This window comes from Buceros rhinoceros, unplaced genomic scaffold (genome assembly GCF_000710305.1).
Source record: "Buceros rhinoceros silvestris isolate BGI_N320 unplaced genomic scaffold, ASM71030v1 scaffold4876, whole genome shotgun sequence".
NCBI classification, from domain to species: domain Eukaryota; kingdom Metazoa; phylum Chordata; class Aves; order Bucerotiformes; family Bucerotidae; genus Buceros; species Buceros rhinoceros.
Window position 1 is genome coordinate 225,543 of NW_010419297.1, and position 24,276 is coordinate 249,818.

General features: G+C 39.4%; 1 protein-coding gene across 1 annotated transcript in view; it reads right to left on the reverse strand.

Annotated features, from left to right (window-relative positions):
* Nucleotides 1-24,276, reverse strand: part of SDK1 (sidekick cell adhesion molecule 1) — a gene marked incomplete at its 5' end in the record, with an annotated part of 284,258 nt that overhangs the window by 188,155 nt on the left and 71,827 nt on the right. The window contains one exon of the mRNA XM_010138858.1: nucleotides 18,270-18,403. Coding sequence (XP_010137160.1) covers nucleotides 18,270-18,403 — 134 coding nt within the window. The remainder of the gene's footprint in view (nucleotides 1-18,269; nucleotides 18,404-24,276) is intronic.

Sequence of the window (24,276 nt, forward strand, 5' to 3'; positions counted from 1 at the left end):
GGAATTCCCATTGCTGCTTTTCTTCTGACCTTTCGCATCTAGTAGGAGAAGCAAGGAAAGAGAAGGGAGACCATCTGGATTTCCTGTAGACAAGATGTCTGCAATATACATCATGACCCAGCTAGTAAATAAAGAAACCTCACAATAGTCATGGTAAGAAAAAATCTGTATTGCGAATTCTGTTTCGCCAGGTGAGGTAGTAACTCTGCACGTACTCCTCATTCTCACTCATCTGCTCATTGTCCCCACGTTTATTTGCCCTTCGGTTACTGTCCTTTTTCCCAAATCATGAGAAAAGCAGCCTTTTAAAGCTTGTTTCTCTACAAAACTTGTTCTTTCATCTCTTGATAAAACATCTGTTCAAACTGCTGTCTGTCCATCAATACAGGAGAGGAAGCTAGTTCATCACCTATAGCAATTCATTCTCTTCTTCAAACTACGTCCTCTAGACATTTCCTAATCTCACACAAATATCTTCTCCTTCCACACGTCACTCTGTGAAACCACTGCGGCCAATCTGCTCAAAGAGATGCTTTCCATTAATAATTTCAGAACCCTATCAGGAACAACAGTTATGAGGAGGAAGAGGAACTTTTTGAATGTTTTCAAGACAGTTGTGATCAGTAAGAATTCCTGGTCAACAACCCAAAGAAACTCACAATACTTCCCTAGAGATAAGGCTCCTCAGCTGCTGTGTTTCCTATATTAAGAACTTGCACGGAAGACTGCTAGAACAACACGAACGGCCTTCTTCACTGAACAATTCCACTGCAACATACTTATCTGCATGGTGCAACACCTAACAGGGACTTTGGATGACATGTCTCAAACTGCTGACTCTTTTCTCACCCTAAGACAATGATACCTTCGCAATTGCCCACAATACTGCTGACAAACTCGTGGCCATACCCATGCTGCTCAAGCAGTCTGAGGACAAAGCACTCCTGTAGTGTAGATGCTAAACTGGGTTACAGACTGAAACCTGCTCAGTCCTTCGAATACATAAAGAAATCTCTGCCCCGTCAGACCTCAGGGTGCCCAGAAAGCACACAACTTGAGAGCACTTAAAGCTTCAGATGGGTTTAAAATAATTTAAACTATCGAGTACATTCTTGCAGATAAGAGCGTACCTTTGTTCTGGAACTCTGATTTGTTGTCCTTTCCAGTCTCCTAACCACAAAAGTCTTTGTGGGATGTGTTTCCGTAAGCCTGGAGATACGTCCATGGCCTCATCGGCACACTTGCAGTATTCCAGAAATGCACAGCACAGCATTCCACAAACACAGCAAATTCCCAGTTTTAAACAAGTGCTCTGTTAGCATTTGCAGAGCTGTGCAAGGAAACCCAGCACTGATGATTATCTGCCCTGCTGCACCCTAAGTTTACATAACCAGGGACAGCAAGTGGTCATTCTTTCTGCCTACGAAAACGCTCGACTCTTCTGCTTCCCCCTGCCTGCCCTGCGCTGGTCTGCCTGTGGCAACCCGAGCGTCCCCAAAGGCTTTTCCTTGCAAGTGTGCTTCTTCATCCATCCAGACTACGAAACACAGGCAAATAACTCAAGTACAGTTATTTCCTGTCTCTGAAGAGGAAGGAGGTGTTCATGGAGGGTGCTGCCAGAGGCAGCCTAACCCAGCCACTCTAGGTAGCACAGGGTACTGAATTAAGAGAGTATTAACCCTGCGGGTCCACAGGGAGTGCCACTCATTTCTCTCAAACACACCTATCATTGTGGATTTTCTTAATTTCAAAACACAATGCAGCAGACAATGCCAGCACTAATTACCTTTATGATAACGCCATAACCCATTTTATTGCTCTGAAAGTCAAATATATTTATTAAATCTGCATAAATTACAATAGTATTAAACTCTAATTCACCCAGTACTGGTCAGGCCTTTCTACTAGTGTGTTCCAGCAGATAGGATGTAATTTGTACTTGTACGGTGACTGTACTTTTAGTTTATTCCATACTAACATAACTTAGGTTTCAAAATATACTGTGCTGTTAATTGAGTACACCAACACTATAAAATCAGCCTTCTGTAACGTAAATGTGGATGAGGCAGCCTTATCTCTTGCTGCTAAAATAAAGGTCAGTTTTGTTAAGGAGACAGTTTTAATCTCATTTGACTGAAATTTTTGTTCAACAGTATTTAATAAACCCAGCACTACCAAGAGACACATACACTGTGTAGATATGATATCATTTAGAGGGATAAGTTATACGGCACATTTCTCAAACTCAGCGATTACTGACAGCCTTGTTTACTGCTCATTAATAAAAAGAGGTATCACTCATGCTGGATACTCCCAACATTTCCTGTTTACTTTTCCTTTCAATTACTGTAATTGACCTATAACTCACCCGAGTTCTGGGCATTTATTCTGAACTTCACACAGAATGCAGCAGCAATCCTTCCGTGTGGCAGCTAAATATGTCAGGATTAACATTCTGCTAAATATTCGAACAGTAGCGTTGTAAACTAGGGGTTTATAAGAGGGTTTATGCAATTTGTGGATTCTATTGGATCTGGGACAATAAAAAGGGTAAGTAAAGGTTTGTCACAAATCTGTATTTATCTCTCTGCTAAGCTGAAAATAAAAACCCTACCAAACCTAAAAGTCTAGTTGGAGAAAGAACTGTGTAATAAGTCTGGTATGTTATTTCCTCTCATTTGAAGTCAGGCAAAATACCAATAACTTACAGTAGTTCCACTTGGTAGCATGAAGACCCCACCACAGGATAATTAGATGGCGAGGTTGATCATGCAGAGATCCTTTTCCCTCTCTGCTTTCTAGAAATATTGTCATCATATGGGAGCTTCAACATTAATTCCTGGCTTCTAGAAACTGCAGGGTTTTTTGTGAAACCTAGAAACAACCACCTGATATATACTCGGACAAGTAACTGTAGACAGGACTCTGCTTTGAGAAGACAAACTCGTTTTTAACACCAGGAGGAAAAAACACTCCCAGTACTAGATCTTGCGCAGCGCACTACAGAGCCGTCAGGCAACAGCCTCTGAAGCTCAATATACAGGACTCGTATGGCAGGCGCTGACTGCAAACCTCTTCCAAAACTGTCCTAGCAAACATCTACATTGCAACCTGCAAACCCTCCGCAATTTAGTAGCTGCCTCAAATTGTTTTTCAAAGCAGATTTCTCCTTTTACATAGCAACGGAATAAACACAAACTCTTCTAATTCAGTAATCAGGACAGATAATTACATCCCCTTAATTGTTTTCTTTTTCCAGCTTAGGTTCATGCTGATGGGAGATGGTAAAATTAGTCCACAAGCCATGTGAAGTTTGCCACTTGCTGATTAAAGCCTTAATTGATTCAGAATGTTTTACAAATCAATCTCTGAATTACTTCAGGATCATGGTGGCAATATTGTAAAAAAGAATTCGCACGCACACACTCCTCTTGTGAATGAGAAGCACATCCCCATAAATCCTTAACTGCATAAACAACTCGGGCATGTTGTTTTCAAAATTCACTGTTTGGTAAAATCAGAGAAAAATGAGAATTACTTACAGCACTAACCTGGTGACTCACAGAGGACTCTTACTCTTTCCTAAGCTTACTTTGTGATTTTGGATTGGATTGCACATGATAAATTCTTTAAAAAAAAAACCAAACAACCCCACACACACCAAAAATCCCCCCAAAGCCTGTCCCCGTCTTCTGCAAAGCTTATAAACTGGTGATGGACAGCCTGATGCATTTCCATGATGCAGAACGCTCCTTCCCTCCATCAGGATCTGCGCCTCTCATCGAGATTTGCTATCATTTATTACATTGTTTTGGTGAGTTTTGCACGTTTCCAGAGACTCTACCCAGGATTCCTTTCTCAAATAGATTTCAAAATTCCCTTGGTGATCAGGGATGAAAAGAAGAGATATTTTACGTTGTTTTTAGGGCCTCATCAGAAGCAGCAGCTCTGGCTCTAAAGGCAAGACTCTGCTTTCACTCTGCTGAATTTGCAGAGTATGACACAGCTTTGGTGAAAGCCTCTCTGCCCTTGGAGCTGACTGCTCAGTTCAGCACACCTTCACCTCATTCTAACCAGCAGCCCGCTGCGGCTGAGGATGTGGAGCCCGCGTCAAACGCTGTACACTTAAAAAGGGGGGCTTTTGTCATCTATTTCAGAAGCTGACAGATTCCACAAAACATTCTGTTCTTCACAACACACATGCTATTATAAAACTGTAGCTCCTCCCACCCTATTTCTTTTAGTACCTACGTCTGAAAAGCATAGTACGATGTTAAATGAGCTCCACTGCGGAGCCGATCCAGCACAGCCAGTGCTCTGCCAGAGACTCGGGAGTCAGAAGGGTCAGAGATAGATTTGCTGGTTTGCTGTTGGCACCTATTCACAAACTTTCTGTAAATCATATAGTTTATGCCACTCTGTGAAGGTTAAATTTACTTTTGAAAGTTCTTATTAAAAGACAAACTGACAAACTTTTACATCACGAATATTACTCAGGTATATCATATTCACTTCTGATGAATATTTTAAAAACAGCACCCAGCTAAGCATAAGCATTTATGACAAGCGTATCTTCAGCACTACCACAAATGAGTTTTGTGCTTTCTGTTCCACTGGTATGTTGTGCCATGAAGCACGTGTAACCACTCTATTAAGACGCTAAGAAGTCATCACGGTTTCTTGTGACATTATGAAGTGAAACTGAAATGAAGTACCTGATTCACACAACTCCAGAAGACTGGGTTTTGATGTCCTTTATCCTCTTTAAGTCCTGTCAGCTGACTTCATAAGCCTCTATTTACACACAGTCTCCTTTACCAGAAAATAGCTATATTGCTTCAAAAGTAATGAAAAATAGTTCTGAAAAGAAGTTGGAAAGGCTTGCAGGAAAACTTGTTCATTATTCACAGTAAATTCATAACTTGTATGTTCTAAGTTTCACAAGTCAGAAATATTTTGACAAAATTAAAAATACCTCCTCTGGTATGCGCAGCAAAAGAGTGAACTGAGCAAAATACTATTTACCTGCATCTGCTAACCATAAACTCCAGATAAAAAAGTGTTATTTCATCCCTCTCCTCTGTGAGCATACGTGCTACAGCATGTCACACTGCCACCCTAATTAGAGGTCCATCACTTCTCCATTGCAAACACCTTTTGAAAGCAGTTTTAACAACCTCATTAAAAAAGAGATTTATCTCTAAACTTAAAATTACACTGCTTTTTTCCATCTTTAAACCATGAAAAAATGCCCTCATCAAATAGTCCAGCTGACCCTTCCTGTGGCACTGGTAATGGCAATGCACCGACAGCATTACAAGCTACAACAAAAACACATAACCAGCCCAGACTCGTTTTTTCCAAATAAATTCTGCATGATACTCAAGCTAGGAATTCAGCAGTCACTACTGAGTCCAAAAAGGTCTGCCAGATTCCATAACGTTCCTCCTCATTAGCCAGTGAAGTGCAAATAGCCCTCTTCAGCAATAGGCATACCAGATCTGTCACCCTCACTTCAACCCAAGGCAGGCTCCTCTCCTCATCCTATCTCATGCAAGTCTTTGTTTGCTGAGGACATGGCCAATAGTACTAGTTTTCAAAGGATCTCAGGACCTCAAAGTTACAACACACCATATTGATCATATTTTAAAAAAAAAAAACAAACCACAAACTATATCCTTTCCAGAAAGCAAGGTGGCAACTGATAATCCAAGTCCTGTCACGATACTTCCAATTTTCAGCTGGCTGCCATGCTGACTGTGCTTATATTCCATAAAAGACAATTCTCGAAGAGTTAGAATTTACATGTTGTCTTGAGGGTAGAAAACCATAATATTATCATATTCCAATTCACTGCTGCTTTCATTAGCAAAACAATCCTACTCTTTTTCTTTTTTAATTCCTCATAACTTCTTGGGCATTGTCTATTTGCACTACAAGGTAAGAACTTGTCTTTCCACAGTTACGGGGAAGCGCTGAGCGTCTGTTTAGACCACCTATCCCTTAAAAAACATGCCTGCTGCATTGACTAGCAATGAACCAATAATAAATGCTTTAAAAACACTTGCATGGAACAAATGTTTTTGTCAAGGAGGCCACAGACCAGGTCCTAAGCCAATATGGTTAGAAATAAGTGTTATTGTAGTGGAATAAGCAGCATTCTACATCAAATTTAACAAGGGAATATCCATAAGCGAAAGAATATTAATTTTGATAAAGAATCAATAAACCACAAAACCACTAAAGCAACAATGACCACAAAATTCAGGCAAGCAGAAAACACTGAAGGGGAAAAAGCCCTCCACATGATTAAACAAATTATTCCTGTCACACAAAAGGTAATAGACAATAATTGCAAAATACATTTATATAAGTCTTCCCAATAAGTCCCCTGATGTTTTACAGTTTAAGAGCAGATTAGATAGGTCAGCATGAAGTTTGAGATCAATACAACAATAATACATTGAGGGATAAGCAACCATACACCATACATTCTTCTACCTGAAGGGATGAAACTGGTCCCACGTGATGAGCCTATAACCACAATATGCATCAGAAAACAACCCCTCAGGTCCTAAGTTCAGGCGGTATTTAGATATATGTGAAAGCTCTCTGCACTTGTATTAAAACATGCATACAAGTAAGCAGGGCTCAAAATGAAGACATTTCTTTTTCATTTTTCTCTACCTTTATCTTTGTTTACATCTCAAGTTTCCATTTCAAATTACGGAACAAAACGAACCTTAGATTTTTCCGTTAAAAAAATTGTCACATAACATTTGCTTTGTGAGATAAAGTTCACCAAACAAAATTAAGTCACTCGGCAGTAATTCACGGCCTTGTTCCGGGGTGATGTGGAAGGGAACATTTGTCATAATCGCTTACAAATGGAAAAGCACAGTTAAAGATCACTGTTAATGACACCGTATCGCATGGCGCTGGGGACGTCACAGACCCATCACTACTAGGTGATGACAGAGATGGGATAACGTTCCACGTAACAGAGGAGCGATGCTGTAAAGTTCTCTGCACAGAGGGATTTACAATCTAAACAGGCAGATATTTACTTCCACCTCCTTTTGACACAGTAAGTCCATTGGAATTATTCTGCTTCTTGGTTTTTTGGTTGGCTGATTGACTGGGGGGGTTGATAAGCACAAAATGCCTGCAAGATCATCTTTTTCTGCAATTATTCTCAGCCTATTCACTTTGCAGTTTCATGGGCCCTTTTAGCTAGCTTTTACAGTCTTGATTTAATATTCATAATCACCTTGAAAAGGCCATCTGCAATTTTAATCACTCACTACCAATTACTTTCTTTAATAGCTATGACAGCATCACTCACAGTCTTTGGCTAAATCCACATGGACCGCTGAAGGCACTGCCGGCCGTGCGGCTTCTTTCCCAGCACTTCCTGACATCGCTGGGTTTTTTCCATACATCACTGTCTTTACTAAGTCGGGTTTATGAGCACATGGCTTAGCAGGGCAGATTTAAACACAGCCAACATGGACTAAATAAGCATGCTTTTCTTTTTATCCCTCCTTAGAGCACAAGGTTTGGAATGAAAACAAACAAGCAGGCACTTCTCTTGTCTTTCCTTCTTCACTGGAAAGAAGGGAAGACACTGTGCCCTGCAGTGTTTCCCCTACCCGCAACAGCTACTTGTTCTCAGCTGGCAAACACGCTTACCAGCAAAGAGAGCTGGACCAAGCCTAACAGCAGTTTTGTACAAACAGGACCTTAGTGACTAGGACATGGTGTGTACCTTCCTGGCTGCTGCATTCCCTCATTTTTATCGGAGAAGGCGTACGGTCCTTTAAAGGTTTATTATTTAACAACAAAGTTCCTGCAGATTACACAAGTTGTTAACTTTGTTCCCACATTCCGTAGCTAAAATGATTTATCCACAATAAAAAGGCAGAGTTTTGGGTTACGGATTATTTTTAAGGGGCTTAAAAGACTAGACAATAGTCTGCACGTGACAATAAATCAGCGCTTCTGTCACCTTACAGCACAGTCTGCAGGGGAAAAAAATAAATCAGAACTTGAATCACTGATGGCTAACCACTCCCCAGATGCAAATGACAATACGTGAAACCCAGCAGTACTAAACCGAAGGATGTTGAACATCCTGGATCGGCAGTTTACAGCTCCCAGGGTACACCGAGTGGACAAGTAATCGATGCAGCCTGTATAAACTCCAGGTGAAGTAACCCAGCTTATAGTCACATCCGAGCTTCTCTTCCTGTTACAAATGGGGTAGGAAGGCCCAATTATTCTATAATACTTTAAAATTCATAGCAAGTCTTTAGTAAAAATTGAAAAAAGTTTCAAATACTAAAGTTCTGTTAAATTGAGCAAAAATTGGTTAGCTGGTTTAAAAAAAACAAACCGAGCTGGACAGTGTAAGTAGCTCTCTGAACAGTCACAGTAAATTAAATCCCTTATTTTAATGTGTCTATAGAAAAATACTTGAAGTTTTACAGATGACCTTGAACCTGGCATATCCTGACTCTCCAACGCTCCAGGTGCTGTTGTAATCACAGTTCTTCTGCTTTTGCTCGTACGCGGGCTATTGTCTGTGCTTTCACAAGTACTTAGACAATCACATCTATCCAGCAGAACGCCGACACAGACACGTGAAGGGCTCCTATCTTTAATTTCCCTGTTCTGTGATATATATTGTGAAGAAATTTAAAAATTCTTTACTATGAAGAGCTTTAAAAACAATAACCCTCAAGCAACCACGTTTGTGAAAGCTCGAGATGAAAATTAGTTTTTGTAAGTATGCTGGGGGAGGCAGCCCTGCCACACAGACCTCTTGCGTGTGTAATAAAATCCTTAGGATATATTTAGGCTTCTGCAGTAACTAAGTAGAAGTTATTCTATTAAACATCTGTGTTGAGCACACTTATTTTTCCTTATCTATAATAAGGGATTTCAAGCTTGCCTAATACAACGACAGCGTAAAGAACACCATCAAATAGTTCCTAAATTACTTATTTTCTAAATCGAAGAGTCCTACTCCCATGAATGAAAAAAACTACATGCTGCAAATCTATCTGGCTCCTAAGAAATAAGATGCTCCTCTCCACACAAAGCAAGAGCTTTGTATCGTTTTCCCTCTTGTTTACAGATCAGCAGCACAACCCGTCTCATTACAGAACAGTACAAAGCTGTCACACCCATATATTACAGGGATGTTTTTCTCTAAATGCAATTTATTTTTTTCCTTAAAATAACATACTGCAGCAAGCTTTAGCTTAAACAAGTTACAGATTCTTACTTTCTTGGTAAAAAGCGCCTTTGGTAGGGTTTAGCAACTTTAAATAAATGAAAAACATACTTTCAATACATCCCACTGTAGACAGAGGAAGCAAAGAAAAAGATTTCAAGTCAGCTACTTAGAATAATCCGGGAGTATGGCACAGCGGAACGGGACTCAGAAGAGATCAAAAGGTGATGCTCGAAAGGGGTAAATTGATACACCAGCCTCCAGCAGCTATTCCCTTTAAAGCTTCAGAATTATGATACTTACATAAACTGAAACGCAAAGCCCTGTACAAATTGTTATACTTCTGTCTCCTCCAGACGTTTTTAGAAAATGCCATTTGTCTCGGGTGTACGTGATAACAAAGAAAAAACAGCTCAGGGAAAAGATTGCTGATCCTACGGTCCCAGGAAGTGGCCAACACTGGATGTTCCTGGACTTAAATCTGCCGAGTTTTATGAGTTCTATCGCTGTAATCATATTTATCTATCTACTAGATATCATCTTTAGTAATATTACTGGTACATATTAAAAAGCTTTTCAAAGACCCAAAGTACCACCAAAACTTATAAGCATAGGTAAGACCTTCTCCCACGTCAACAATTAGAACCAACTCACTCCAAAGTATTTCCACAGCAGTGAGAAAACTAGTTCACTTCTCATCGCCATGAAACGGCAAAGAGAAGCTAAATAGAAATATTTTCCTGATCAAATGCAGCTAAGCTGGAATTGGACTATACTATCAATTTTACCATTTTTGCCAACAAAAGATGGTTCAATCTCGAGTAACCAACATAATCTTTTTATGTCTAATGAAAATGATGTTTATTTCAGCAGCTTCCTTTCATCTTATTCTATGCTACAGTATTGCTACAAGACTGACTGAAGGAAGACTGATCAAAATTTACATTCCTCTGTAAATTTTGCAGTATTATTTGAAAAAAAAAAAAAACCCTGTAGGTGAACGAGTGAGACTGAAAAGTCCGTCTGTTGAACTAGCAATACTTTTCTGTCACAAAAAGTTTGCTGGCATTTCTCTTATGTTGGTCTTCCAGCAAATCATCACAGTTTGTTCAAGATGGCATTTTCCTGGCTGGCATGTATAATTGATGTATGTCACATTTTATAAAATGATTGCAAGGTAAATTCAATTTTCTCTTTTCCTTGTTTGTGTCCTCTAAGAATCTCTTATCTCCACATATCAATTACAGAGCAGTGACAGAGATAGGATACAAATCACTCCGATGAATGTAATAGCAAAAGTGATTAGAGATAGGGAGAGATTAATTGCATGTGTCAGATATAAATAACGGGTTTAGGAGACAGCCCAGGGATTTGAGAGTGTGTGTATTCCAGGTCTTTCACAGACACAAAACCCCAAACCTTATAAACAGCCAAGTGTAACAAGAAGCTATGGTAAAATTATGTTAGATTCTAGAAACTTTGGCATTTACCATTTTTTCAGAGCAATATGCATAATGCATGTACGTATGCCAAGGGAACATACACCCAGCTCGGGCGCATTTTCCGAGCTTCAACAGCTCGTGATGAGTCCCCATAACAACAGGGTTGTATTGTTGCATTTGGGAGAAAAGGAAGGAACTATTCTCTCCACAAACCATGCATTTAAAGCTTTGTTACAGTCGTTGATGCAACGTGATGAAAATTAAGCTCGAGATATTTAAATATGTTTTATGTTGATTTTGGCTGTTCAAAAAAAAAAACCCTTACAGAAAGTTCATTCTATTATATTTCCATTGCAAAAGCTACTAGCAAAGGGAACACTAGTTGCCTGGGACAGAGGCTGCAGCAGATGCAAAAGTGCACCATGTGTGGCAATAAGTATTAGCAAAAATAGTCCAGAGGAAGAAGAAACTGGGAGACTGACCAATATTTCTGCTATTTATCAGAAGGAGCACCGATAGGATATTTGGGTAAAGCCAAAGAAAAGCTCAAGCTGCCACAGAGGTTTCTTGGCTCATCTTCCTTACTCCTGCAGTTTAGCTGCCTGTTTCATGACACATCTTTATTATTCCTGCAGTTCAGCAATCTATGATTTTAAACACACTCCCCTCTGTATCACTACAGTTAAAAGTGAGTAAAGTTTTCCTTCAAGAAGGAAGAGAATTATGGAAAAGATGAAGCTGAAACTTAAAAAAATCCCAACCAACACTGAAATTTGAAGTCCAAGAATTCTGATAAATCCTGAGTATCACCTGTTATTTCTAACGCATATAAAATGATTCTACACTGCAATACAGTATCCCTTTTGCAGTGGATAACAGGATAAACCACTGCGAACAGCAGCATCCACTGAAACTCCTAGTTCTGGATAAAGCTTAAACATCTGTTCCAATACATCAAAACAAAATCTTTAACACTAACTCAATTTAGTCCTTTTTGTTATAGCTATAATTGCTACTAAAATGCATTTACTTAAATATATACGCATACCAAAAAGCATGCTTAAGTTGCACTCAATCTATTCTCAAGATAATAAGAAAAGTCAACTCCCATTAAAAAAAATTATGCTTGACGATGAGAAAGCAATGAAAAAAAATTAATACTAGAGCAGAGCTTCACCTAAAGAAAAAGTATTCAGACAGACAGCATTTTATCAGGGTATTAAGATGGCATTTACACAGAATTTATCCTTAAGGTTCAGTTTTAAAGCCCAAACTCTTCTATAGACTCCTTCAAATGAACTTTTTGGATAACAAAAGTATGTTAAGTGACCATCATAGCAAAAGGCACATGTTTCCTCAAGAAAACCACCCATGACAACCACGAATTCCTGGAAATTCTGCTTGACGATGAGAAAGCAAAAACTGTGCAGAAAATGGGAAAGGAACAAAACATCTGATTTCAAAGAATGACGTAAAATCAGTGCACAGAGGTCTGGGCTGTGCTGCGTTGGTCTTCTCCAGTGTTTGGTCAGAACCTCAGGCAATCACGTACAACCATGGCACAGAAACACAATTTCATTTCATTTCCTGGTCCTTCTCCTTCCCCCACCAAAAAAGAAAAGAAAAGAAAAAAGCATCATTGAAACACTAATTTGATCTCAACAGCATTGATCCAGAGAGGCTCAGCAACGTAAATTCCCTCGGCATGAACTAAAAGCAGTTTGACACATGTATAGAGCTTGCATGAATTTGACCTCAGAGTAGAAATATCTATTCCCCAGGGGTGTCAGCCCATTCTGTGGTTTTTTTTTCCCCCCTGTCTATACCTGAAAGCTGGAAGTAGCTATGAAAAATTCATGCAGCAGTATGCTTCCAAATTCATATCCAAGAAGGATCCTCAACATCTGCTGGCTTGAACAAACCCTGATGGTTAATATGAAAAGTTATGTTAGTGAAACGCTCTCTTCCAGAGAGCAAAACGTCTGCTCAGAATCTTCTGAAAACTTAATCTTCTTCACAAACCAGAGAGAAGGATGTCAATAGAAATACTCCACCAAATAGACCGACAGGCGACACGGCGCTCCTCCCCCACACATACACTTTCTTTCCTAACAACATAAAGAATATTTCATTTTTACAGACACTGAAAGTGACCTAAACATCATCTGCTACATGAGAGCCTTTCTTTATAACAGAAAAAACAAACAAAACCTATCATGCAAAACCAGTACCTGGTGAGCCTGAAACAAGACTCTTCCCTTACGCCAAATTTATGTTTCGATACATTAAATTGAAGAACATAATAAGTGCCAACCAGGGACAAACAGGGTCTATTTAGCCTCATGTTAATGTCTGCCGTAATGGAATAAAATTCTTCTTGTTGCAAGTGGAAGCTGGGTGGAACAACATCACACACTCGCATTTTAAATTAATTGTGCTGCAACCAAGCCAGGAGTTCAGTTTTCAGTCCCCAACTTTTTTTTTCTCCATGACTTTTTTTTTAAGCATTGCCAGTGCTCAAGGGAAAAATTTATCTTTGTTAAAAGATAATTGGCTTTATTATCTTTGACTCTTCAGAAATGCTGGCTGGCAAGGTTTTTAAAAATTTCATCAATCTTGTTTGCTGTTTTCACAAAGCTTGCATCAGAAAAAGACGTCAGCCTGCAGAACACTCTGTATCTCCTGGTCTTATGAACAGGTCTTGAGACTATCTAATTTACTAATAAATCTATTGAAGCGAGATGCATCTCAATATTTCACAGCTTAACAAGAAGGTCCAGAAGCGAGACCCTGAATTGCGGTTCCAGATGATTAGCGCTGCAAAGCCAATTGAAGCAGGAGTATCTCAGCTGTCAGAACCGCTTACACACACCCGCCCTTTCCAAACTTGCCATTTAAATCATTTACTGGGGGACATTTTCTCAATTTTTTTGTAAAACACTTTGACTAAGATCTGAAACAGCAGTGCATAATGTTAGAAGTTTCCAAGACCGGGCCAGTGGTGTTCCCGTCTACAGTGTTGCATTGAAGTTAATTCTAGAAAAATCTCAGCAGGGCTTTTCAAATTTCTTCTAAAGTGGCACCAGAGTCTTGCCACATCATCGTGCAATAAAGTAATAAGGACACACATTGTGGCAAATACCTCAGGCAGCTCCTTCCAGTAATAAAAAGCTCTCTATGAATCCCACTCCCCCTCCCAACCTCACACTTAAAATCTGACTTACATACTAGAAATCCGTACAGTTTCAATCAGAAGCTCCTAACACCCCTGCTCCCCTTTCCCCCAAAAGATATCTTCATGCAGAGGCGGCACAGCCTACATCAAAGGACCAGGTCTCAGAGGAGGGTTTTCCTGCTTGCTTGGTTTTTTTGGTTTGGGGGTTTTTGTTCCATACTACAACCCTAAGACCTGCAGAGAAATTTAGCTCAGTACGACCTTCAAGGAAATAAGAGGTTTATGGTGGTCTTAGTTTAACGAACGTTTAGACCTTTAAGTGACCTGCCACACCGGTAAGCTCAAAAAAATGTCACTTTATCTCTCAGACAAACCAGAGTCTTTAGGAGGAGATCTGACCACCTCCGCTGCAGTCTATGTCTGTGGGAAAACAGGCATGAAAGACAAAAAGAAGAAAATGTCTCAGGAACTACGGAACCATTTAAGATGTTATCATCAAGTGTATTGTTGAATAGATGCAAACAAGAAAGAACCTTAAGGATTTCCCAATTCTTTCATTGAAAAGTAGTATTTACACTCCAGAAGCCTGCAACAGCTCACAGCTCTCACATCTCTCTGGTCAAGTTCGGAAGTTCCAGCAATGGAGTTAATACCGCAATCCTCCAAACCACTACAGTGAATTTGTACAGGGAGTAAGCGATGTATTCGACTCAAAAAGCAAACAGAGTTTTGTTACTATTTCTGTTGCCAAACTCTTGGCTTGCAGGCTTTCTGATTTTCCTAGCCAAAATTTTGTGTTATTTACATGAAAGCTGGGACATATGGTTTAAAAAAAAGCCAAGATTCTCATTAGCTTAGGATACATTTCAACGGATTTTAAGACATTTTAAATTCAGGACTAATTTATCACATCTCGTAATAACTTCAGGTGTGACCTTATTCCCAGCATAACGCCTGTTGGACAAGATTTTTATTTCACTGGAGCTGTCACCTCAGGGATGATCTAATCCTCTCGACATCAGTGGAAACATGTTCACTTGAAAGAAACGACCATTATTTTCAAGCATGGTAGTAATTTGGAGTCCAAGAATAAGGTTGGCACTTCATGCTGTGACCCGGAGTTTCAAATTAAGACACGTTTTCAGAGGGCAGGGCTGCAGAACACTGGCGTTTAACCAAGCTGAGGACTCAGCTGCTACAGGAAAATACTGCTCGATATTTGGATCTTCTTAGAGTCATCATATCTATTGGCTAGTACAGCCTTAGTGCAAAGCATATTTAAGGAATGAACCATCACAGTAATGTGTAACAGATGTGTATCTGAAAACTCCAAGATGTCCTAAAGATCTCTTAACTGTCATTAAAACCAGGCATTCTCACGTCTACGTTGGCACTGTCAGAAAAACATTGTAATGTGGAGAAAAGCGAACCCAAGCACAGCAGAAGCAACACTGACCACCTGGAAGGCTTTCTTCTGAAGCTGTTTTCCAACTTCCATGTGTTTTGTTTGTAATCAGAGGGCGATGGGTGGATGGAAGACTTCACGCTGCTCAGGACTCAGTGGGTTACAGCCTTAACTGACACGAAACAAAACACCTTTACATTTACTATGCGGAGCCCTCAGAGATCCCACCACAATTGCAGATTTTAGGCTGGATTTTTTAAATATGTTCAACATCCTCAAATCTTCTTATTCAACATGTATCAAATACAGTTATTAACTGAAGGGCAGGTTAGTAGATTTTCCAGATGTCTCTCAAACTCTGTGTACTTCCAGTCACAGTTCAAGGCACTGACTTTAATCGGCAATACAGGGCGCTGTAACCCACGTTCTGCTCCCCTCAGGGCTGTACCCTTCTCCTCCTGCCAGTCTTGTATTTTGGACCAGAACAGAACAGCTTACAGCCTTCTCAGCTCTCAGAGTGATTCTGCAAATGTGCTTTTCTTACAGGCTGGAGCAAGGCTGACACCGATATCCTTCAAGGAATAACAAGCTCTGCATAGCTAATACTGTTCTCAGCGGATGACTGCCCTGGGAATTATCTATAGGTTGGTTTTTTTCTTTTCCTTTTTGCCCTCAATAAAAGTGGCAATATGCATGCTGAGTCATGTAGCAAGGTTGTACTCTACAATTAATATAAAATCTACTCACACAGAGATTGGATATTCCACTTGTGGTTTACTTGATTTTTATTAAACTGTTTTTAAATTTTGTACGTGTCCTAATGGAAAACGTCAAGTCACCATTTTTATATCTGATAAGATTCAGACAGTGACAATTCAATGCAGTATCTTCCATACCTGGATCTACTTTTAACAACCTGTTTCCAACCACTTGCTGGAATCCTTTATTACTCTTCCAAAACACACCATTTTTCTGGAACCATTCTCAGCATGTTGCTTCAGGACTATATTTTTGCATGGTTGTTTTCTGTTACTGGACCAAAAAGGTTTATTCAATTCCCTCTACTGTATCACGTATGTGCCTTCCTCAGACCAACATTCAGAATGACCATGTTAATCTCATTTTCTTTACAGACCCTGTACCGCCTTACAGCCGGTGCCTTTCTTCAACGCCCATAGAGTACGAATAAGATGACAATTTAAAAACCTCACTGGCTAATACTCATCTTAACAAGCAAATCCATTTTTGCTTTTCTGTCTCGTCTCATTCCTCATTTTCTTTTATCCATTTAATCTTTCCCATTTCTCACATTCCTGATCGACTTTGCATTCGTGGTATCAAGGCATTCTGAAGTGTTTTCTTCCCCATATGCCTGCGTTACCTTCTGCTTTGCATAGCACTTCTTATGCATGCATGATCACAGACCGTATCTAGCATTAATTAAGATATGAAATTAAAGTGGGAAGTACGTTATTGGTCACATAATACAAACAATACAAATTTGCTTTAAAAATGAAATTACTAAAGCGTTAGCAAACCTCTTCATACTGTCAGAAATAATAATGTTTACAATCTGCCTGCCACGGTAGCTCCAGAATTCACAAGTGGATTTGGAATATTATTTCCACTTCAGAAAGATACACATAAAACCCCTGAGAAGTTCACTTAGTTTATAAACATATCTGGAAAGAAAACACGGGTTTGTCTCTTCCGCTGACTGTTACCACATGGCTTCTACCCTCAGTGACTCCTGATCCCGCTACTAGCGCTGCTGCTGTTTGTGTAAAAACAGCTTTCCTTGAAACCTGAGTAGGTATTTTAGCAGAAAAATCATATTTTCTTAGAAATTAAGTGTTTCAGGGGAACGTAACTTTGTATTAACTGACAAACAAAAGCATATTTCCAAAAGGGGTTTGCCATATTTCCTGCCCAGAAATCCAGTGGCCAAGTTTTGCTCTTGTAAGGAAATGAGCCACAGGGATTCTCTGATCTAACGGCATCCAAGATGAGGGAATCTTGGGCATCTCATTGTGCTGATTCCAGTAGAGCCAAGAGTCTGGCATCTTCTAGGAGCCCAAACCATAACAGTAGCCCAGTAGTAAAGCTGCCAGTGTCATCAACAACCTATTCTCACTTAATCTCTACAATTAAAAACAAAAACCTCCCATTCACCCAATGGATCAACACACTCCCTACCTTGCTTCTACGTTAAAAACCCCTTTACCAAATGCCCTCAGAAGTCAAACCACTCTTCCTGTCTCTAATATTATTTTTTTAGGTACATTTACTACTTTTTTTTTTTTTTTTTTTTTTTTTTCCTTTTCTTCTTTTTTTTTTTTTTTTTTTTTTTTTTTTTTTTTTTTTTTTTTTTTTTTTTACACACATGGATGTTCTTGCTGAACACACGTGTTAGTTGTTAGTGCGCAGGCATCTTCCTGACCCCACTGCTCTGCTGCTTTTGCCTCCCCTGTGCTGTTCAGCCTGCTCGTGGAATGCGTCGGTAATGGTGGGTGTTAATACAATTTGTGCAATGTAAAATAATAAGTAATAACAATGAACTGCATGTTCTCTGGGACTCTGTGATAACTCCAGGTAAAAATAATGTCATAGACTGGGAATAGACTCATTAATAAAATTGCACTCCGAAGAGTGACTTGTTTACTTACGCTCAATGAAAAACAGTATATTATAAACCTCTGCATTAAAAAGAAATTACGATCACAACTTCACAATAAACAGCGAGGGATATCATCATGTACCTGCCTTGCACAAAATGAACCATCAGACAAAAGGCTTTGAGGGTGATTTGTCGAGGGCAAATACCCTCTTAGGTCCTTCTTATTGCACAAGGAGTTCAACGTGCTCCAAAACAGCCAGGAAAAGTTGACCTCCTTCACAGATCCCTTCTTTTGCATTCATTAGCAAGGCTCTTTTTATCAGGGCTGGCTTTTGTGAATACTGTCTGCAACCTCAGTACAACAGCATGTTTTCTGCAATTCGAATACTCACTTGCTACGCTGAGATGAATAGAGGGACTTGTCTTGTTCTCCCCATTCTTTTCATTGACTGCCTGTACATAGTAGCCTCCTGCATCGGTCACTGATGTTGCAAGGATGACAAGCTGATTCTCCAGGGTGATGGCTCTATTTAGGAAAGAGAATGATCACATTGAAACCAGAAACACAGTATCCACCAGGTGAAAATTGTAGACTTTGGACCTGACACACCGATACTCCGATATTCGTTAGTCATCTGAACCATGATGTTGCAGAACCAAAATCACCCTGATTTCAAACACACTCACAATACTTAACATCATTGATGTTCCTAGACCTCTTCTCCGTCTAGATGTTGTAAGATGCTTATGGCAATATGCAGAAAGCTACAACACAGGAAACTGGAACAGTTTAAATGGCATTAAGAAGTTACTCAGGAAACGTCAAATGACAACAGAGGCTGATAACCTGCAAAGTGCATTGTAACGGGTTGATGGCAAAGATCAGTATGCTGCAAAGTCAGTTTTATTGAAAACCTTCTCTCAACAAGTGAAAGCTCAGCTATTAAAGACTGACAAGAATAGCAACATAGTTTAGTGGGGAAAAAAAAGTAAAAATCAAAAGCGGCGGAACCTCAGAAGTTAAATTTTCTGTATTTATGGCATCACTAATTACTGCAACATCACAGACAAGAAGAACATCGGCATACTAGAGCCTAACTGATACACGGAGATGATCTGTGTTTTTAAGAAGGGAAGTGTTTCCATTCAATATAAAGCAGTCAGGAAAGCACAGCCCTGTAGCTAATGCTGGTACTGGCCTGAAGGAGTCCATGAACATCATCGTATAACAGAAGTTTCTTCTTGCTTAGGGCTGCTACATAACAAATGTCTCTGTACGCAGCATTACCCACTTTCCCTGCAATAGGGGTGGTTACGTGGCATTTTACAGGTATTTGATCGTCTTCCCTTGACTATACAAGATAGAGGTTTAATCTAGAGACAACATGTAAAAATTTAAGGACTTGACTGAACAGGACACAGGAAACTCAGAAACCAGTTAAGAATAAAAGAACATGTAAATTTCCAGAGAAAGTCTGTGGAGCAAAGAGCTGACACTAATGCAGACTGGGACAGGCACTAACTTGGAAACCCAAACACAAGAACAGAGCAAGAACCTCCTACCTTCGCTTCTATCACTGGATGAGAAGCCTCACTGAGTTCAGCTGTGCTATTAGTCATATCCTTGAGATGAGGTTGAAACAACATATAAAAATTATACTGGAGGAAACAAGCTCATACACTAATAGGCCTCAAGGAGAGTCAGTGCTAAGTCAAAGTATTCATACACTAATTGATTCGTAATGAACCCTCCTGCACTCCTCCCTCCTGTTTTGGCATGGTGTGGCTGAAGTTAGTAACTCACAACTATTTTGCTGCCTTCAAAAAACCATCTAAAGCAATAGGGAAAATCACACAGTCCTACTTCCTGTAGGAAACCAGTTTTTATATGTAGGAGCGAGCACAGGAAATTGCAGTGAGAGCACAGAAATGTTCAAAGGCTGTATTTTATTCACATCAGTTCTCTAATGTGGATACAAAGAACACTGAAGAGTTGATATCAGTAGTTACCAGTAAATAAAAATCTCCTGAAAAACACATAAGGCTATTTTCAACTCTGAAATCAGTCATCCCACGTCAGCTAAAAATCCTGTTTACGCTATCTTTATTGACAGGTTTATAATAAAAACTATTACGAAAAAAATCACAGTATGATTTTTTTGCTCTATTCAATAAACCTGTACCAGCTTAATCGACTCAGAAAATTAATCAAAGAAACTGTGATAGAATTACAGAGTGGGGATATAAAATGCAATTAACATGACATTTGATAAAGCAAATAATGATAAAATTCCAATGAGGTGCTAATAATTGAATATTAAAAGACAATGACATTAACATTCATTTCCACTTTAGTTCTAAAGGAAGCAGCATTAGAAAGTTTCTTTGAAAATACCGAAATGCTGCTTCGATGTAACTGCACACAGAGTTTTAAAGGTGATCCCTGAATACTGGCGAGATGCACACTGCTACCATCTGTATTAAACTGGCTGGAAATTCTGACAATTAAACCATTAAGCACAAACTGAGAGCAAAGGAAATTAAGATGTATTTATGAAGAAAATTGTTCCAAAAGAAGATTTTTTAATTACAATAAACATATTTATTGGAACATGAGCAAAATATAACATTTGTGAGTGAAAGCATATTTCAAGATTAAATGAACGTAAGCATATTTGAATCTTAAAAGATCAGTGCAGAAGGGCTAAATATAAATTCCATGTTTAAAATTCTGTGAAGAGTTTGCTGTTAATTTGCACAGGAAAAAAAAAGAATTAGAAGACAAAGAAACTGCTGAAGACAACTCTTTGGGGTCATCAATTACACAGTGAAATTAATGTGAAATTAGAAACCCCAAAATGAGTTATTGATATCTTAATAATTCTGTGAAAAATTGGAAGTTTCGATTTCATTAACTGAAGACAGGTATAGAACAAGACACGAGCCTTCACAGGCAGCAGACTCTGGGAGTTTCATTTAGATGAAGTACGAGCCTCGTGCATCAGGAAAATCAATTAGTCACATCTTAAGGACTCATTAATTCCAATGTTTCTAAACTATCTGAAGACTCGTGCCCCAGCCCTTCCCGGGGTTGCAGCCACTTTTTGCACAACAGCTGCATGGAGCGCCCTAAAATTGGCTTAACATGTTTTCCTGGGTTTATTGTTTGTTTTCATTGTCTGATATAACTTTTAAATTATGACAGCACCACACTAACGTTCCAAGGAAAATCTGATTACCGGCTGCTCAGTTTACCAACGTATTTGAGAAAGACGACTGCAGCAGATGGAGTGGACCTGTCAGTAATTCATACCCAGCACGGAATTCATGAAAAATATAAATATTGCTTTTTTAAAGCAATATCAAACTTAACTCAATCTAACATTTTCAAGACAGGAGCAACCAGCAAGTAAACTAAGCAGACTGATCCTTTGGGATTCCTTAAGCATAGGGGAAGGAGTACTTTAAATCATACATTTTAATAGAAGAATTTTTTAAATTTCTCTGGAGCTCAGTGGAAGCCTGTAGGGAGCAGCAGCCAATATACAAACAGCAAGGTACACCTCTGCAAGTCGTAAGAGCTATAATGGTGGGTTTAGTATTACAATGTCCTCCAAACATTTCAGTGATGCCTTTACCAGACACAATTATAACAGGGTGATCTGAAAGCCAAGGCACTGAAAATCACAAGCTACATTTGTGACACGCTGCCCAACTGGAGACTATGGTCTGACAGGATGGGAAGAGGCAGCAAGGATGGAGAGAAGTAATTTTATATGCCCCATTCTAAGTATCAGAACATGCAAATGGGCACCTAATGAGCTTTTCATCACCTCCATTTACTGCAGACAGAATTTAGCACTTAGATACATTCTGGGATTTTTAATTGCAGCCTCCCAAAATCGTCCAAATGCTGTAAAAAGTATCTGGTGCAAATAATCTCTAAGTTTGATCTAAAGGTTATGGGAATTACTCTGTTAACATCAATGGAACATGAATCAGGCCTTTAGAAGTAAGGAGAATTTTCCAAAGGGGATGCCATTACTAGGACATTGAAGAAAACGTTTTTGGAGTTAAATAAATTTTTCCTGCACTGAAAATGGCATCATTTATCAAAATGCTGCAAATGAACTCTGCAGTACCTTAAATAGGTGGATTACCATTAACAGTGTTTTTTTTTAATCTACTCCACAAGTGGATAACTCCCAAAAATTAGATATTTGTGAGGTTATTAGTCTACCAGATTACACTAATAAATAGATAATACGAAGTTATAAAAACATGATAAAATGAAAGTCACAGAGTAACCTGATTAGGCTTTCTCTTAGAAGACTGCCATCTGCTCATGAACCAGGTGCAACATCTTAGTACAAAGACCCTCATAAAGCCTCTTTTCCAATATCATCTCCAGCCAACACAAATATCAATCCCTCTCTACAACAGATGTTTTACTAGAAAACCTCTGGTCTCCTTTTAAACACTTCCGTCTATGTTAAACAGCAAGCACTGACCTTTCTCTAGGAGCCAGGCACCACACACTCACAGGGATGTTACCAGGAAAGGCAGAGATTATGGAGTAATAACAACATAATTACTGAAAGTCTTCCCCCATGGATTTCCCCTTTTGGAAACACACAGAGCGCTGCAGTTAAACACACAGCTGTTAAGTGAAACCCTGACTCGGAGTAGTGCACGCACAGCTTCACAGAGCGAGCGTTTCACCACCCACATGTCTTCCAGTTCTGATGGGGAATTATTAACCAAAATTATTTCAATGCATGTCTTCCACAAACAGTCCTTGTTTTCCAGGACTCGATCACAGAGCAAAATATTGGCCTACGTGCTACAGCGCAGCCCGTCCATAGCAACAAAGCATTAAGAGCCGGGACCGGATGCCAGTTTTACAAAATGTTATTCAGTTCCAGGTATACTGCTACTGCAAACCCACCAGCCATTAACAAAAAATTTTTACTTACAGCCACTGACTAGTAACTACACAAACCAAGGCACTGATTTCACAATCACTGCTAGTTTATACGATCGCTTCTCTAGCTGTGCCATGACATGGGAACATGTGCTTCTGGGAAGAGACTGGGATTTCTAGTCATGAGAGCGTCCCAGGGTTACACGAGAATAACCAAGACAGACAGAACAACCTGACTGACAGGCAGAGGTTGGATACTACCGTGAAATGGAGGAAGATTAGGTACGGACAGCTCTAGCAGACTGCCAGGAGAAAATGAGAGAAGAGGCAGAATTTCCATGTTTTAAGCTTGGCTTCCCTATTCTATAGCACTAGTTTTGGAGCTTGCAAGGTCTTGGTTTAGTACAGCTACAGACACTATTCCTCATTTTCTTCATGAATACAGGACAAAATCTGTTCCATGTAAAGTGGGTGTAAGGCTGGATGGAAGCGGACGTACTTGACAAATCACCAATGATCCACTACTCAACTGGAAAATTTGATCAGATAGAACCCCACAGGGCCTGTCTTTATTTAATATTTTCATTGGTGTTTGTCGACTGAATAAAGATTTCACTTACTAAATCTGCAGATAAAGTCCTAAAGACTCTGGAAGACAGAATTAGAATTCCAAATGCAGATGACCTGTTCAAGACTCTCCACTAGATTGAGGTTTGCAGTTCAATGAACATGTTCAAAACATTGTATTTAATGAAAAATTTAACAAATAACCCCATTTCTCACCCTGGGTAGCTTCTGCTCATTTTTGGTTATCAGATTTGATCACGTGGGCTAGTCAAGAAGAAATGAAACAGCCCCCAAACCACAATAGAACCATGCACAACCCCCACCCCGCCCCCTGCAAGCCCAAAGAGCGTCTTCATGAAGGTACAGGACTGTTACAAAAAGGTATCTCAGATTTACGCAGAATCATCAAATATTGAGCCTTGTTATAAAAATCTTAGCAGTTTGCCCTCGGAAAAGCTTATTTTTAGTCTTTGGAGATAGAGGCTCCCAGAACGGATGCTCAGATGAATTATCCCAAATATAGATTTAAAACCATACTTAGATCAAGCAATTACTGGTCTAGAGAATTAAAAAACCCCACAAAAGATACCTCAAGATAATCACTACATAAGTGATCATGAAAGAGATGTTTGCAGTGAAAGACAATGTGCCCGACCCAGCAGCACGCAATTACAGCAGCACACGAAGGAATGATACTCCTAAGTGCACTACTTAGCTTAATATTTTCTTTCTCCCACCCAGGTTTTCAGCAGCTTAAAATCTTGTTTAACAATTACAGCAGCAAACGAAGGAATGATACTCCTAAGTGCACTACTTAGCTTAATATTTTCTTTCTCCCACCCAGGTTTTCAGCAGCTTAAAATCTTGTTTAATGCAACTTAATTATTATCACTTTACTCCTCTATTTT